This window comes from Lucilia cuprina, chromosome 5 (assembly GCF_022045245.1).
Source record: "Lucilia cuprina isolate Lc7/37 chromosome 5, ASM2204524v1, whole genome shotgun sequence".
NCBI lineage: Eukaryota > Metazoa > Arthropoda > Insecta > Diptera > Calliphoridae > Lucilia > Lucilia cuprina.
The window spans coordinates 19,811,060-19,830,552 of NC_060953.1; the positions used below are offsets into that span (position 1 = coordinate 19,811,060).

The 19,493-nt window shown below is 28.2% G+C and overlaps 1 protein-coding gene across 1 annotated transcript in view; it reads left to right on the forward strand.

Annotated features, from left to right (window-relative positions):
- The window catches only part of LOC111683811 (poly(rC)-binding protein 3), a 55,729-nt gene that overhangs the window by 20,509 nt on the left and 15,727 nt on the right, over positions 1-19,493 (forward strand). The window contains 1 exon segment of the mRNA XM_023445920.2: positions 6,169-7,188. Coding sequence (XP_023301688.2) covers positions 7,105-7,188 — 84 coding nt within the window. The 5' untranslated portion in view covers positions 6,169-7,104.

Below are 19,493 nucleotides of genomic sequence, written 5' to 3' on the forward strand. Positions count from 1 at the left end.
ACAATGATCATTATCTATCTCATTATGAGTAAATTTATAATGAATTAGCACAAACAAAATAACTTGGTCTCGCATACAAACAAACCATAGAAAAAGTACTTAAAATAATAATGAAGTTGTAGCAAAAAAGAGAAGAAACTAAAAATTAAAAAAAAAATGATTTAAATATAATAAAGTAAAAATGCAACAACATGGAGTTTTTGCTATAAAAGAAAATTTAGTTCACAGTAAGAAAAAGCATTTTCTTTTGCTGCTCTCATCATGTGCTTATTTTTTCTTGCATTTTCTTTTGTATAACAAACATGAACAAAAGAAACATATAAAACTTGTCTACTGGATGCAATTTCTTGGATCTACTACTCTTATACTCGATAGTTGTTGTTGTTGTTGTTCTGTTGCTGCTGTGCTGCCTGTTTGTTTGTTATACTCATTCTCATTATTTTAGGTGAAATGTTTTTCCCTCTATTTATTTTTATACTTTCATGGAAATTTTTTTTGTATTAAAATACAAAACAAAAAGAAAATGTATATGAAAAGAATTAAAAACATTTATTTCATCGCAACAATGTTAACTTTCGAGAACACAAAATATAAACGTCATACTAGTAAAAAAAATACATAATAATAAAAAATAAAATAAAAAGAAACTTATTTAACAATACGTTAGTTTTAGTTTTCCCTGTAACAATGTATCCGTCCATCCAACTACTTTCTCCATGTACATGTTTTGACATCCTTCTCGGAAGAGCAGCATTTTGTTTTATGTTTTAACAAAATAATATTTATAGATTTACTTTTCTGTTTTTTATTATTATTATAAATAGAACTAATGCTTGTTCTATTTATTCTGCTAATATAAAGTAAAGTGATTATTTGTATCTATTTATCTCAAACCAGGAATTTTTCTTAAGTGATTTAAGGGTGAAATGTTTAGACTTGGATTTTATGTTATATTCGTTGTTAATAGTGAAAATATGCCACCCCGATTATAAAGTAAGGAAGTGAATTTATAACCTAAAAATTAAATATTGAAAACTTTTAATATTTATCTAGCGGAAAATAATTCATGTATAACTACCCTTATGTGATTCATCTTGGACAAAGTAGAATCAGAATTTCTTAAACTTTCATATTGAATTGTTAGGTAAATTTATTTACAAAATTTTTTCTAGTATTTATTTGGTATCTCTAGAAATAAAACCGTATAAAAAACCAGGATGTGTAGTAATTTTCACTTGGAATTGTGCAGGAGGATTGCAAAAGAACTAGTATAAAACTAGTTCTAAAGAACCCAATTGGATCCAAGTGCACTAGTATAAGTCTAGAACTAATGGCACTAGTAATTTTTCAAACACACTCAATGTTAGTTTGAGCAGTACGATGGTATAGGAAAGTTTACAGTAGGGAACTAGTACTGGTGATTTTGGTACTAGTTAAATATTAGTATGGTTCTAGTTCCATTTCCTGCAGGGAAGTACATAAAATGACCCGATAAAAAAATTTTGATGTTTTGTTCCAGGTACCATTTTACATTTCAGGCATATATTCATTAAGGTCCATTTAATAATGGAGTTATAATAAAAATTTAAAGGCTTTACTTTAATAAATACAATATTATTGAACACCTGAAGTTTTTAAAGACCGACAGACAGGAAGGTGCACTCTTATCCGGACTAAATTTGGTGTATTTTGCGTTTTAGATTACATTAAGAAAGAATTCTACATAGACAGCCGTCGGACGTAATGGTTTTGTACTCTGGGGTGTTTCAATTGTCGGACACTTTAAAATCCATAGTCCTAGCGTCATTTTGCTCATAGACATTGTCACATTATATCACAGGACATTATGACATGCCACCTTTTGAAATAGTGAGGTGATAAACCTTCACTTCATTTGCTATTTAAGTCCATATGTGATTTGTCTGATAGTTTTAATTATTTATTCCCTAAGATAATTTTTGACAAAAAAAAAATGTTAACAAGGTTATTTCGACTCAGTCCTTATTTCCAAATAAAAAAAATTTTGGAGATAAAGCTTAAATAATTTCAATCAAAGATTCTTAAATAAAATATTTTCTCGTAAAAATTAACAATTGAATAAAAAAGTTTTTATAATACTAGTTTGTAATCGTATTTATAAAGTGTGTTTGTCAAACAACACCCAGCAGTTCGCATGGACAGTCCGAACAGCCTATTTAAACAACCACTTAGGATAACCCCTAGACATCGATTGTTCGGATCCATGGACTGTTTGTCGAACTGCTGGGTATGCATTTGTTTTATGAATATATGTATGTATGTATGTATGTATGTATGTATGTATGTATGTATGTAAGTATGTTTGTATCTATCAATATCTATCTGTTCATATTTTTAACATTCATAGAATCTGACAACAATGAAACTGATAATGTTGTTGCTGCTGTTATTATTGATGTTTGTCATACATTTACATTGTACAAATGTGTCTTTTTTATGTGTCAAACATTCATTCATGCAGTCAGTCAATCTTTCAACTAGATCTCAAGGATTGCAGAAGGAAGTATGTGTGTTTTTTTATGTATTGAAAGCTTTAGTAGTTTGTCTGTCCAATGTTTTCGTTAGTCTTTTATCTTGTTTTCTACTTTCAATTCCTTTTTCTCAGTTTCAATATTGTGTATTATTTTTTTAAAACATTCTTTTCTTTTTTTTTGATAACACCAATAGTATTATATTTCATCCCACATCAGAGTTTGCATTATTATTGTATCTATAAATACACATATATATGTATGTATAAAATGGGAGCAAAAAAACAACTGTCTTATTAAAGAAGAAAAAGCTAACGACATTGTTGTACATCATACGTATTTATAAGTTAATATGTATGTATGTTTTTTTAATTAAATGTCATTTCATCTATTGGTTGTTATAGAAAAATCGGAATGCATCTGCCTTTATATAAAGATTTTTATTCTATTTCTATAACTATTGTCAGAACGTTTTTTAGAACAAAAAAATCTATAAAAAACTCATCAATCTCTATAATTACTAGTTTGTTTTGTTGTTGTTTGAAACACATTTTTAAGAAATATTAATATTAAGTTCAACATAATTGAATTTTTAAGCGTAATTAAAATTCTAAGTTCAATAGTGTATTTTAAGGATTTTTTTTAAATTATATAATTATTAAAAATTACCTTTATTTAAAAAATTTAAAATCATTCGATTTCCCCAAAATAAGCCTAAAAGCACATACATACATAAGTATAAGGGAAAACTGTGGTAACCAACTTTTTTGCCAGATCGAATTATTTTTATATTGTATTATTAAAAACTCTTTTTTATTGTATTATTTTGCAAAAACTTATTTATATCAATTTATAAGAAAAAGGTCTAAACAACTTTAAAAAGGAATTTTTATTAGCCAAAAGAATACAACATGTTTGTCGCCTTAATTCTTTTAGTGTATTTTAAAGAGAATTTACATGTTTTAAAAATAACACATTTGTTACACACAAAATTGAGATTATTCTAAATTTGTATCCATCAATAGCTACCATAATATTACATACACACTTAGCTGTCCGCAAATCTGGGCAAATGAAATTAAAGTAAATAAAAAAAACGTAAATTTGCTTAAAATTCGTCTAGATTCCTTGCTTTTTCGCATAAATTTTACAGGAGACAAATACTTAAGACAGACAGACAGACAGACAGACAGACATACACATTTTATGGTGAATAAATCAGCAACGGATTTTAATGTTCTTAAATTAATGTACGTGTGCTTCATCAGTCTGTGTGTATGTATTTTATATACAAGTATCTAAAGTGTTTTATTTAAAAATAGATAAATACTCTGGGAAATTACAGTTGTTTTTTTTTTTTAATACAATTTTACATTAAATTATGGACAGATACGTTTTTATGCGCAAAATAATGGTAAATACAAAGTGGATACACACGCATTTAGAAGTATTACATTGAGTAATTGTAAATCTTTTGATATTTTTAAATATTTATATTAAAAAACTTAATAAACTGTTTATTTCTAATAAATTTTAAAAAAGAAAAATTGTAATTCTAGAAATGGATGTGTAAAACATCAGCGTTTTTTTAATAAAGATGTTTTAATAATTATTTCCTTTAAGAAGTAACCCAGCAAAAGTTTTACTTACCCGATAAGTGTTCCAGCTAGTATCAGTAAAAAAGTATTTATTTTTGTTCGATGATGAACAAAAAATAACTGGTTATTAATGTAGGATAGAAGGGGGATCATTGCCATAGGGGTACATCTACAAATCAGAATAACTAGAAAACCGAGTAATCGATATCATTATTTGAAGCACAAAAAATGTAATCATTAATATTTTACTAATTACAAACCAGCAGCATCTCCTTGGCGAATTTACCGGTTTCGCCATTTTTGGCCAAAGCGGGAAATTTAAAAAAATATGTAAATTAAGATGACAAAGGAAAGATTGAAATGGCTTAAGCTAAATCATATCTAAGTAAAAATTAAGAACGTATCAAAAAATGTGGCTTTGGTCCCCTTCTACCTACTTACCCGACTTTCTTGGACTTAAAATCGGCATTACTGAAATTGTTTGTGTTAATTGGTATACTTTCTACTTTGAATGTAAAAATAAATACTTTTTAAAACTTCTAATATCGAATAGTGTTAGAATCATAACAAACTCCATATTGAATATATGCTCTAGATAATTGGCTACAAATCTTATTCAAACAATTAATTAATATTATTGACATACAACTCCTTAGCAAAATAATATATGAGATAATTACTCTTAAAATTATTAAAGAAACTCGAAATCTAAATGGCGCTTTCTGAGTTTTTCTTGTAAACGTTGTAATTACACAACATAATTGCGATAATGTCGATCTCAATATTCGTGGTAACATAGGAAGAAATAAACGGGCAGATGAGTTTGTTGTTAAAACGTGATCTGCTCTGGATACTTCCAACACCGTTTCTATTAGCTTTTATCAAAAACAGTCCGCAGATTCTTTATTCAAAGGCCAATAAATGGATGAAGTAAGTAGGCGGAATACAGGACCCTAGTTGTTAGGGAGACATGCAAGTCGGATTTGGCTCAGTTTTCTCGGTAGTTATTTCATATTTGACATTGGTGAGATATCTGAGTCTTAACATAATAACATCTTGAGATTTTTCACGGCTATAGGATGGATATAATACTTTACAATACTATATCTGACGAGTGGAGTGGTCCTGTCAAAACGGAGTCCGTTCGACTCTTCTTGACTGTCCGACTGTACTACAATAACTAAACAACATAACAGATCGTTAGAAATACATACATGTATTACATACAAATTAATAAGAGAAATGTTGATAACATTGTAATATACTACAGAATCTGCATATATGTATATATATGCATATATGTATATATGTAAGTTGTACATAACAACAAAATTTTAAATTTTATTTTAAAATAGTTTCATTACGCATTTTGCGAGACAATTACAAAAATATGTGTGTAAGTACAGAATATATTTAAAAACACATAAACACACATTATTTAATTCCCAAAAACTTGGCGCACATTCAAAGTTTTGTAAATTTTACATAAACAACTTTTTTGTTAAATTAGAAAAAAAGATAAATTCGAAACAAATTTAAATTAGACAAAATTAAAAAAAAAAAACTAAACTAAATTAAGAATAATTACGAACAGAAAAAAAATCACAAGAGAAGACCCAAAAAAAGTAGAAAACAAATGTTGACTGCCGGAAGCTTTGTTGTGTTTCTGCTTCTTTCTATTATATGCCGCCATTAGAAGAATTGCACTTCGACTTTAATCGATTGACAAAAATAAATCTCAGCGAAAAATAAAAAAAAACACGAAAACGAAAAACACAGTCTATTAGTTAAATTCAGGCAAATGCACAATTACATCAAGAAAAGTATAAAAAGTTTTTTTATTTAGACAAACAACCCAAAATCTTTATTTATACAATAAAAAAATTATAATAATTTATCAAATGTTATATGTAAGAGAATATTTTATATATGAATGTTTGTTTTAACGTTTTGCCCTCTAACGACAAAGACAAAACAAATAGAAAAAATCCTACGTCTACGACGCCACAATTAATTGTAATTAATTATAATTTTTTATTCGTATTTTCATCTCTTTGCAGCAATTAATGTCTACATAATTTGTAAGAAAGAAAGAAAAAAATCTAAAGCACAGAAGACATCGCCAAGGCTGCTGCTTCATTATTCAGTCACTACAGCTACTAATTGTTGTTTAACGCCAAAAAAAATAAAGAAAGAGAAACGTTACAAAAGAATTTTCTAATCTAAAACATAATTATAAAAAAGAAATAGTTTTTCTTTTGCCCAAAAATTGCCAGTCTCAAGAACATCTTATTGTTTCAAAAAACAAATTACAAAAACTTGTCAAAAGGCTATAGAAAAATAAAAACAAGAATTTACCAAGGAACCATAATTTTTGAAAACTATCATCATCCATCTACAAATATTTTCCATCTATCATCATCTAGAAAACATATACAGACAGACGGACACATCCCAGCATATTGTTGTTAATGTGTTAATGTATTTTTTTCACTTGGATTTAAAACAAAAAAACTAAATAAAAAGATAATTAACTTTTGCATATAATTTTTTGCATTTTATAATAAATGAAAATAAAAATTACAATCAACCAAATAAATAGAAATACATTTCAACAAATTTCAATAAAGAAACAAAATTGTTATAAAACAAGAGGAGCTTAAATGAAACGATAAAAGACACCACCAATTAATTTATTATAATTGTTACAAAAAATTTATTTGTTTCTTATTGGACACAAAATAAAAAAACAACAAATCCAGAGGAGCAAACAGGAGCATAAAACAACAAGTATATTGTTATAAATAAACAAAAGAATCTACATACAAACATTACGTATATTTATATAGAATATATATATACAAACAACAACAATTTAAACATTTTAAATAACAAAGTTATTTATTTATAAATTCAAATTTAAATTAAAAAAGAAACAACCAAACAAAACCAACCAACCCAACCCCCCAAAACAAAAAAACAAACACACAGTTAAAATGGAGGACAATAACACAAGTACGCAAACTAAACATGATGATACATCGGTTACATTAACAATAAGGCTGATTATGCAAGGAAAGGTAAGTCCATGGACATTTTATAATGAATATATAAATAATTTCATATTTAAAGTGTTTTTAATAATTTTTTTAACCTACGCACCTATTGTAATGTCCTTACTGTCACTAATAATACTAAATCACTTGCTGATTCCATTATATCGCGTTTTCCATTAAGATCGACGTCTTTAAATGAGTATTTCTCGAATTTCCAAATGGTTTTTATTTAAAATGTATATGAAAGCGCTAGCACGAGTGAATACGAGAGAACGTAAATGGCATAAACAATTTGAAAGAACTCTGAGATCAACTTCACTCATATTTAAGGAATAGAGGTAAAAAGCGAAATCATGTCCGTACATAATTTTGTTTATCCATTTCGAACTTTGAAAACAAATTTTGTACTGATATAACTGAATGTTTATACATTGATGAGTGTTAAAATTATTTTCTGAAGCGAGACTTATTAGGGTGTAGGTTTAATTATGAACCGATTTTCATAAAACTTTGCCCAGATAGCAGAGGTACAAGCCGAGACGGCTCAAATCGGAGGCGGCTGGCCGCCAATAATATTTTACAAGCCGCGGCGCCGCCGACTTCTTTCGGCTCAAAAGCTAATCCAGCTTAAACGTAGCCGCTAATTTATTTCAGAAAATAATTTCATCAATTTGAACGGATTAAACTTTATGGCAAATTAAAGATAGTTGCCACACAATATTGTGCTAATATTAAAATACTATACTATAAATGTCTATTTTCTGCAGAAAAAACTTATATAGAGACAGGTTTCTATATAGAAGACTATTATACAGATATTATTCAATATAATAAACGCATAAGGTCAATTTCTTAAGAAAAGGTTAAAATGAGCAGACAATTTAGCCGCCGCCGACCATTTGGCATCGGCTTGTATCTCTGCCAGAGAGTTTTGATTAATATAAAAATAAAGCTTCAGCGACATTTGACCGATACTGTACATTTTTAATAAAAACAGTATTGTAACCATAGGAAATATTTGAGAACAATTTCAATCCTTTAGCTCTTTTGGTTCGGACGCTATAGGCGGTCATGGCTAGATCGTCTTAGAAACTCCCCATTTTCAATACCAAAAGTATTGGATCAATTGCAAATGCTTTTGAACAATTTCAGTTCTTTAGCTCTTTTGGTTCGTGTTTCAAGAGACAAACAGACTGTTATGGAAAGATCTCCTTAGGGCCAATATAAAGGTGAATGATTTGTGATTAAATTACAATTATTATTCGAAAGTTGTTTGTGAGTATTCACTTAGTAAATTTGTTTAAACTTGAGCAAAAAATACAAAAGTGTAAACAGCTGATGTAAAAAAATAATACTATTTTTATTAAAATAAATATTAAAATGTTTGATTTAATTATTTAGTATATTTTTTAAGTTTTTATTCATTTTCATACTGCATTTACAATTGTTTTCTTCTTAAAAAAAAAAAAAAAAAAAAAAAAAAACCAAGGCGAGACCTTCGCCTTGGTGTTATTGCAATCCCGGGGTATAAAGAGGACCCAATACCTCCAATCTGACCGGGCTTAGTCCTTGCATAGATTGCCAGAGGTCAGACCAGAGCACCGCATAATCTGGTACTACGGGTGGCCAGTTGCCCGCGAACTATGTCCTGGCTGGTCAGTTGGTTGAGGTTCCTTCGGGATCCACGTAGTGGCTGTTGGTTGAACCCAAATTCGCGGGAAGAGTATAAGTGGCGGTTAAAAGACTGATGCATGATAATAGTCAATATTTCGGGATAAGAGTTCGGTGCTGTTGCCGAAAATCAACAGATACCCCACAGAGGAGTGACTGTGGGACTAAGCGTTGGAAATAGGTTGGTGTCAATTGTATATGATACAGAATGAATGTAGAGGTATGCGAGCCTTACCCCACCCGTATACCTAAATGAGTGTGTCGTATGTTTTTCTCTATGAATGTGTCGAATAAATGAGATGTGTTCTGGGTTGAATGATGATGGATGAAAGGTATCATATACAAGTGGTACCAATTAATTTTCCTTCCTTGTCCAGATGTGTTCAGAGTATACTCTGTTCATATCAGACTTACAACAGCGTGTCACTGTGAGTAAGAACGATGTCTACGGCTTATTGATGGATCGTGCTTCGGACCACCGGTTACGTCTCTAGGTGCTGTTGCCGAATCAACAGAGCCATAGTAGTGTGGTTGTCTTACAACGTGACTACTTTGGCAAGAGATTAGATAGCTCGAGTACTCTAGCAAAGTACTTGCGCATGGTACCGGTCATAGCCAATGTGCAAAAATTGCCACCTGAGTCCTTATTGAAGACAAAGGGGCGATGGTAGACCGTTCTCAAGTCTACCCTGTGAATGAAAGAGACCACCGTGAGATAAGGGCGACACGGCAGGTGCTCACGTTAAAACTCTCGACAGTCTGTACTTAAACGTTGTATTATGTATTTTGAGGATCGTTCTTCTGTTCCTAATTGAATTATCTGGATCTTAAGCCCTTTCCGTTCAATATTTTAAAGCAAAGTTGCCTAGTATATATTCATGTTAATATCTACATGAATATATACTAGCCAACTTTGCTTTAAAATATCGAACGAAAAAGTGCTTAAGATATATATTCAATTTCCCCGACATTGTAGCGGAATACAACTCCAAAACATGCCTTAACAAAACGTCATCCTCTACAGTAGATCATCGTGAATAATATTTAACCAAATATTAATATTTTGGAGTTAGACCATAATGATATGGAAACATTCAGCCTTTAATGCATTGATTATAAAATGAATGATTCTACTATATTAAATGGCGTTTCTTCGAGACATGTTTTGGAATTGTATACTTCTACAATATACTGAAAATTTAAAATCTATAAAAGCTGATATCTAAAAAAATACATACCAGACAACTTTCCCCGAAAATGTTTTACCTTAATATTATAAAAATGGACTTAAGTTGAATTAGCTACAGAAGAATGATACCATAAATATATATTGGAACTTTTAAGTACAGATTCTTGTAACAAAAAATAGTATTTTTAGATACCCCAAGGGGTCTATTAAGTTCCAATATCGAATTTTGGATTTATCTCTGGAAAAAAGGAGAAAAAATTACAAATATTGGGCTATACATACTTAATTTAATGTTTCTAGGTTCAATATTATATAAAATTCAAAAAGTACCTTTTGTAGAACGGAAAAGTACCAAAAAGTCCCTTTTTGTTTGTTCTTACCTAGTCCAGGCTCTACGTGCTAAATTTCATGTTTCTAGGTTCAATATTATAGAAAATTCAAAAAATATCTTTTGTAGAATAAAAAAGTACCAAAAAGTCCCCTTTTATGTGTTCTAGCCTAATCCTGGCTCTACATACTTAATTTTATGTTTCTAAGTTCAATATTATAGAAAATTCAAAAAGTACCTTTTGTAGAACAAAAAAGTACCAAAAAGTTCTTACCTTGTCAAGGTCCTACATTCTAAATTTCGTGTTTATAGGTTCAATACTATAGATAATTCAAGAAAAATTCGAAGACTTTTGTGAGATATTTTTATGGACTTTGAAAAAAGCTTAATTATATTAAGTAAATATAAATTTTTAAAAGTGTGATATGAAGCCCAAGGACTGACTAGATAATATAACAAATTTATTTATTTATTTTGCAGGCATAAAATTTATTAAATTTGGTTTCTTTTCATAGTATACCTAAATTGCAATACTTATGAGAGATACTGTACATATTTTGGTCCACTATAAGATCTAGAATTTCTTCGAAAATATATACATAAATCTTGGTATTGTATTCAGTAAATCGTGTTTATAACCATTAATCTTGCTTGCGAAAAGCGTTCAAATATAACCGAAAACACTTAATAAATCTTAAATATTCTATTTTTACGCAGTAGAATATTAAAATAACCCAAACTTAAACTTTTAATTTGGCAGTGAAGAAATAAATTTATTTTTTTTTTAACTTATTACCAAAAACAATTTTCCAATTTTCTTTAACTTTCTTTTATTCTATTTCTGCTATTTAATTAAATTTTTCAAGTAGAAAGAACGTTATTTACAACAACTAATTCGAAAACTACAAAAACATAAACATCAATTTTATAATAGTTTGTATAACAGAATAATGACGAGATTCATTTAAATTTTATTTACAGCATTTAATTTTAGTATAATGTCAGTTTACTTATTGCAAGCACTTTTTTTTATATTTGTTTAATTAACCATTTATGTAGACGTTTTTTTTTATATTTATTTTAAAAAGTATTATACCGGCGAGTATACTATTTTACCTAAGAAGAAAATTGCTTTTTATATTAAATATTCTATGTTTGTAAAGCATTTTTACTAAAAGGTTAATAAAAGAATAAAATTTACATTAATTTGTATTTTGTGTTATTGAATAAAATAAAAATAAAATCATCTAAAAATAGCTTTAAAAAATGCATTATAAAGTTCAAAGAAAAATATTAATTAGAGAAATAATATAATTACATATTTAATTATTTAGTTTAATTTTTAACTTTAAATACATATTTTAAAATTAAAAATATATTTTGTTTACTTTTAAATTTAAAATAATTATATATAGTCTATACAGTGTGGCCAATATCAAACTCAAATAGACAATAAAGTGTTGAGAATGTAGTGTTATTAAGGAACCTTAATGGAAAGTGTATAATAAGTTTGAATTTAAACTTATAAAGTAATTCAATTGGTAATACAATCGAAATTTTTAAAATAAATCAACCCATTTATAAATCATATATGACACTACAAAGTTTTGTGTATTCTTCGAAAATTGAAAATCATACTTATAACTTCATATCACCCCTATCGTATTAAAATATCCTATTAAAATTGACGCTCCTTTTTCACTTTTTTCGTTCACCTACATTTTTAACGTAAAAAAAATCCCATGTTGTGAAATTTTGTATTGAAATTTGGTAAACAAAGAACAGCTGTTACAAACAAAATCACTTATTGTGAATAAAATGTTAACGACAAGTTCACGATAGCAATTTTCCCTTCAAGGGTGATGAAAATTTCAAGGGTACATTGTTTATATTATACGGTTTAAAGCAGTTTTCGATACGAAGAAAAGCTTCTCATATTAATTAATTTTGTTTCCCGGCCTCTCTTGGTTCTCGGGAACCGCCACTCCTGTAAATTGCACATTAAAAATATGTTCGATTCCCCCTACTGTACATGTTAACGTCGAAAACAAGACGACATATATACTTTAAAATGTGGACTTACTGCATTAGTCACACTAATCGAACTAAACAAATTTGCATAAAAAGTACAAATTCAAAATTAAAATACAAAAAAGTAAACTTAAAATAGTATTATAACATACACATATGTATGTCTGTATATAAAATAGTACTTAAAAACATAAAAAATGGGTACTCTTTTGCAGAATATACCCCTCCTACCCACCTTCTCTACCTTTAACGTTCCCTATATTTACAATATTTTTATTTTCATTTATATATTAATGATATTTTTACCCTAAGATTTTTTTGAATAAATGCCAAAAAGTACACAATTTCTATTTAATTTCTAATCGAAAATCTCGTCAACATAAAAACAACTGCAACGAGGCTTGAGCAATAAGTCAAAGGAAATATTTTATAATGCTTTTCTTAAAATTTATAATTTTTTGTTAATAAATTAAAATAGTCAACAGCTCGGTTTTATTAAAGTAAGGCCCTCGCATTATTTAAATTTAAAATTCAGTTTTTCTTTTTGTTTGTTAAAGTAATAAGTTATTAAATACTTCCAAAGAATTTAAATCAAGAATTAAAACAACCTACGTAAATTTCAGTTATTCAGTTCAGACTGTTAAAATGCAAGAAGAAAGATATATCGCGGTGGCATCGTTATTTTGTACTTTGTTGTAAAAGTATTTTACGTTATTTTGCCAATTTTTACGCTTCATGTAATAATATGGTTGAATTTTTGTTTTTTGTTCATGTTGAATTGCAATTGGTGGTGTGCTTCTAGTGCAGATAATGATGCAGCAGTGTAGCATCGTAGTGCAGGGCAACGGCATTATCTCACCTCGCGACAATATTGCAATGCAACAGAGAAGAACTACAATGACAAAAACTTTTTGCAACAAATATTGCTGTTGCTCGTCACACATCTAGTCGTCATCCCTTCGCCCCGCTCATATTCATATTCACCATTTTACTTTCGACTTTGCTCGTTTATTCGTTCTCACCTTTAACGGAATTCAGTGGGGATTTTAAATTAGAAACAAAAAAATAGAAAAACATTTGTTTGTGTTGAGTTATTGCCACAAATCCACCTGTCGATGTACATTAAGATAAATATTGCAACAACAACAATACAAGAATATAAAAAAAACACACAACATTATTTTAACAAACAATTTTTGACTTTAATTAAATTTTGATGAGGACTCTAATAAATTTTAACATTTTACAAGCAAACAACTAGACCAATATTTATCTGCATATACACACGAGTATACATTAGGGCGGTTTTTTGTTTCTTTACAATTTACATTTATTTCTTTACAAGCTACATAACCGATCAATATCAAAATTTGCTAATCAATAGAGAATATATATTGGTAAAAATTCATCTTTCTATAGTGATGCATTAGACAGATCGATATCGTTTTAGGGTCAAGAGTCCAAAATATACAAAAGTCCCGATGCGGTACTGATACTTCTCAAAATTTTTTCAACTGAAAATATCATACAAAAACACCTTAATAAATATATATATGAACATGTAAAAAACACTAACAAAATACATATTTACATGTTCATATGAATGCATATTAGTGTATAGTTTGTGGTCACCAAAAAAATTACTTATCATCTTGTTATTATAATTAGTACAAATATTTAAATTTTTAATAATATCTAGATTTTATAATTTTTGTGTCTTTTTTATTTCAATATTTTTGATCATAAGTATTTACATTTTTTACTGCGCATAAATAAATGAATTGTAATAGGATATAAAGGATCTAAAGGAATAAGTGAATATTTTTTCCGAAAATTTTTATAACCGCGATAAGGATTCTAAGGTGTCTGCACTAGATCTATATTGGTTTTTGAGTGTCGTATATCACTTAACGAGATAGTGCTAAAGGGGACTCTGATACTCTAGTCTCGTGCTGTAAGCACTTATTCGGCATTAACTGTACAAATATTATTCTCAACATCCACCTATTCGACAGCCAGGCTTCCTTACTTGGTCACTTAATGTTAACGCTAGATCTTTGTCATTGACAGGGATTTTACGTTTACTACCGAGCAGGTCATTCTTTTGTAGAAGCGCATGAACATTCCCTATAATGTCTTCTGTAGAAGTTGCAAAAATGAGGATGATGAGAATGACCATTGTCTGACTTTGAATGGCCACTATAAGCCGCGCTTATTTGATGAATAGCGAGTTAGCTTCACTCTAACTATTTACCTACACTTACCTACTCATACCATGACTAAAATGGTTGATAACACGATAATGATTTGTTAATATGAATATGAAGGGCTCTAGGTCTAATAAAAACTCATCAAAGTCATGAAGTTTACTTAAATAAAGGGAGATAATTTTTATCAACTGTGGACATTGAAACTGTTGTGGAAAATTTTCTCCTCCAGACAGGCTATTTTGTTTTATAATGTAATAAAAACCCAGAATATATAGAACGAATTGAAAAGTTGAATAAAATCAGATCATACATATTGTACTCAGGGTTATACTTCTTTGAAATCACTCGGCAAGAAGTGGATCAGTTATTTACGTTAAGAACTCTGATTTTTATATCCACATATATAACTACTATGTGAACTGCGTTCAGAAAATGGCATTAATATCAAATATTAGTATAGCATTGAAAATTAATTCATATAAATTTCTTACCCCAAACTTCATAAAGTCTGCTTTATAAAATTTGTTTTATCTTTTACTTATATATATTCTTTAATCGTCTAAAAATCTCTCAAGTCTTAGCAACAATTTAAAAGAATTTAAAACAACAATTTAAAATTTACAAAAATCTACTTTTTACTTACAAAGTGTCGTGTAAATTAAATTAAACTAATGTCGACAATACTAACACCTTTGTGTGAATTTTCCTGGCAGAACCTCGAAACGAACAAAAACATAGATAATATAAAGTGAAGTCAAAAGTTCAACAAGAAGAAAAACAATTACATCTTCAATTGAAGTGCATTTTCCATTTATTTTGTCTTACTCTTTTTTCATTTTGCAAAAATAACGAAAAAACGACAAACTAAACTTGTACTCAACAGAAACTAATTAACAAAACTATACGAATAATTCAATTTTCATATAATTAACAAAAGTGTAAAAGATGAGAGAAGATGCAAAGAAAACAACATTAAATTGGAACACTGAACCACTAGAAGTAGTTAATACAGTGACTGTTTGATTGGTTGATTGTTACAAGAAGATAATGATAAAATATGTAGTTAATGTAAAATGTATCTGTTTGAATTATTGGTGACCGTGTAAAACTAAGAAATAATTATTATTGTTGGAAATTTCGGTTAATACTAAGGCATATTGTTAGTTCAAAATTTACGATAAATAAGCATTTCTCATATGAAAATGGGTAATACAATTACGAATTAAAGTTAAATTGTATACAATTTAACTTGAGAAAATTTCAATGAAGTTGTTTCAAGCAGTTCAATATAATTCAAAAACATACATTACAAAGGGAGATACTACTTAAATTAGAAACAATTACTAACTAAAAAACCAATTTAATTTTAATAGCCAAATTATGTTATTGATGCAATTTAAAGGAAAAAATCCACAGGAAATGATTAACATTTAAAAAGATAACACACTAATAAACTAATTTTAAAATCTAATATGTAGAAGATGTTAAAATTTGCATCTCAAAACATGAACTTCATTTGTATACGTTTGATAAACATGTTTAGATAGTTTTAGTTACAAACTAAGGATGTTGTCTCATATACAACATACAACTTTACGCAAATATGCAAAATGATCTCCCACCGGTTAAACATTGGATTGACACATTTTCACAATTATTGAAATACACTCCAAGTGTAACAGTAACAAAAACAACATTGGCAATGTACTTATTTAGGATTTATGGTACATGTCTCAAGTTTTTGTAAAATACTGGTGTTGTTATATAGATGATGTTTAGTATCATGAAATAACCTATCATTAAAATATGTAAAGATAATTTAAAGGAACAGGTAATGTATTTGGAAGTAATTTTTAATACAACATAAACTAGTTTTGAATTTGATATTGCGATATTAGCACAGATTAGATACTAAAATGTGAGTTTTTATTCCATTAGATAACCACTTCTATCGTCAATCGAAGAAAAATTTTTGTTTCCTTGAAATTTTATTCAACTCGAAGGGAAAAATTCTATCGTGAACTTGCTGTGTACTATTCATTCACAATAATTGATTCTGTATGCAACAGCTCTTCATTGTTTATAAAATTCCATCAGAAAATTTTACATTATTGGCAATTATTTGATGGGTGTGAACGAAAGTACAGCGAATCAATTAAGTAATTTGCGTATGTAAAATTTTATAAATTTTAAGAAAAAACTTTGTGTAAACAATTATTTTTTTTCAAAGTTAAGCGATTTGTTCGCTGTGTTTTTTAAAGAATATCTTTTATTTTAATTTTCTACCAAAAACAGGAAAAACGTGATATTAATTAACGAATAAAATTTGCACAATCTTTAACCGATTTATTATCCTATATACCTATAAGAATTTATCAATATTTGACTTAACATGAAATCTATCGTTTCGTTAATTTCGAAAATAATAAGTAATAAGATATACTAGCAAAATCAGTGGATTTGGACCTAAAATAAATGTTTAGTGGGGTATAAAACTACATATTATAACAAAATAATCTGGGTTTTGGTCATTTTGTATTAATAAACAAAAACACTATGGAAACCTCATCTATTTGGGGAGTACTGTGTGATTTTTTTTAGAATTGTATAATATTGGTTTTTATTCCATAAAGCTAACACTAAGTACCATCCTAGCCACTCTAAGTATGGGGATATCACCGTATATCACTATAGAACTATTACATACTAAAATCTTGATTTTCTACCTCATATTTTGAATGCTTTATTTTATGGACCTTAGCATTTTTCCCATACCACACGATAGTTCGCTTTATATTGTTTCAAAGCAAACTAAGGTCTATTGAGAGGTCTAAATTTAAACATAGCGTTCTTTTAAGTTCGTATATGGACTTTGGAGAAGATAAATGAGGACTTCAATGGTTTTTTCTTAAATACAATGTGTTTTTTTAAATAATTCTTTGTTTTATTTCATAAATTTCTATATTTTATATTTTTTTAATTGATTAAACATCTCGTAATTGAATTTTATTGATTTGCACTTGTTCTTAAAATCTAAACTAATTTTTTATATTAGAATTGCCTCATTATTTCCCTTTAAACATTTTTAACGCAATTAACTAGACAGTTTCACACAATGAGGATATGATTTTTGAAAATTACAATCTTAAAACGTGTCCTTTTAACAATAAAACAATAAATTCCAAAAAGCAATTAAAAAATAATCCCAACTAGAATTTTCAATATGCAAAATACTTTATTGACGTGCAAATTCTGATGAAAAATAATAAAATGCACCAAAATTTTTATTTTAATATTTTTTCTTGGTTTTCCCATTCTACACAATCTCTATTTTCATTTGGAAAACATAAATTGAATTTTTACCTTTTTTGTTTTGAATTTTATATATGAACAAAAAAACAAAATTCTTAAAAAAGGTAGGCAAACAACTTAGTTGATTCACTGTATGTAAATTTTTATAATTTTAAAATAAAAGTAGTTTCAATTAAAATTCCTAGTAAAATGTTAAACGAATTTCCAGTAGTAGATATGATTGAATCGTATTCGAAATTCTTTTTGCATAATGTAGATACTTTCTAATCTACATTAGAACTCATTATTAAGTTTTGTATAGTGTTGAGATTTTTGTTAAGCAAAGAAAGATGAAATTGTAAATGAAACAGAAAAAAATACAAATGCATAAAGAAATTCATAATTGTATTATGTCTGAAAAATATTTGTAAATTTTTGTATGCCAGAGGGAATTAAAAAAAAAACTGATGGTGACTTTTTGCTTAAAAAAATAACAACCTCTTTCGCACCATTCATTGTCAAACCTACAATATAGTGAGACCGACATCTATACACTCTGTTTTGTTTGTGTAATAGATCTGTCCTTAAAAAATAATTTGGGAATAGACGAGCAATATTTAAGAACCCATGAAAAAATAGATTGATAGTTAAATTTTGATTTTTTTTAATAAATAATTTTTTGAAACCGTATTTAAACTTTTGCAAGCTAATTATATATGAAGGATAGGTCTAATATGCAAGTTGCACACGAATACATGCGTATATGGTCAGATACATATATACTACCCAACAGTTCACAAAGAGCGAATGTATCCTTTTCCCAAAGTTGTCTAAATTTTGGTTTAAGCGATTTTAAATATATGCAATTATTTGACCCTTCCCAAAGCAATCTTTAAAGAGTCGATTGTTAGATTGTAGTTTAGCAACATGCATTAATAATAGTTTGATATCCCCCTAGAACATATACATATGTATGTAATTTTTATGTACGTAATCACATGGTTAGACTGGCTCTGGACTGCCAATGTAAACTACAAGGTATTACTTTAAAGCTACACTTGTTGTTAATCAGTTGAAATTCAATTTACATTGTCGTGCAATATTCTTATTTGTTATTTTTTTCATATGCACATGATATTTTTCAGTTAAATTGCATTAATTCTTTTTGTCGCTTCTTCATCTTGTTTTTTGTTTGTATGTATATATTTTTTTGTTTTTGTTGCACTTTTACAACAGCAAAAATAATGGACTAACAGACGGATACAGATTCTACTGATACAAACGAATGCATCATGACATGCAATTCGTACTAGAGAAAGAAAAATTAAATGATTTATTTGCAATGCAATTGTTGCAACAACAGATTAACAACACATGTGTCGTTGTCTACATATCAAACGCAAACATACACAAAAATATGATGAAGAAAAAAAACCTGAAAATAAAATATGAAAAGAAAAAAATGTATCACCATGTGTCATTGTCAGATGCAAAAGCAAAATTGTTCTTTCTTCATCGTGAAACTTATTAAAAGGTTACATTTTTTCATAACACTCAAACAGTGATTATTGTTCCCACGAAGTTAAGAAAACACAAACAGTCAAAAGAT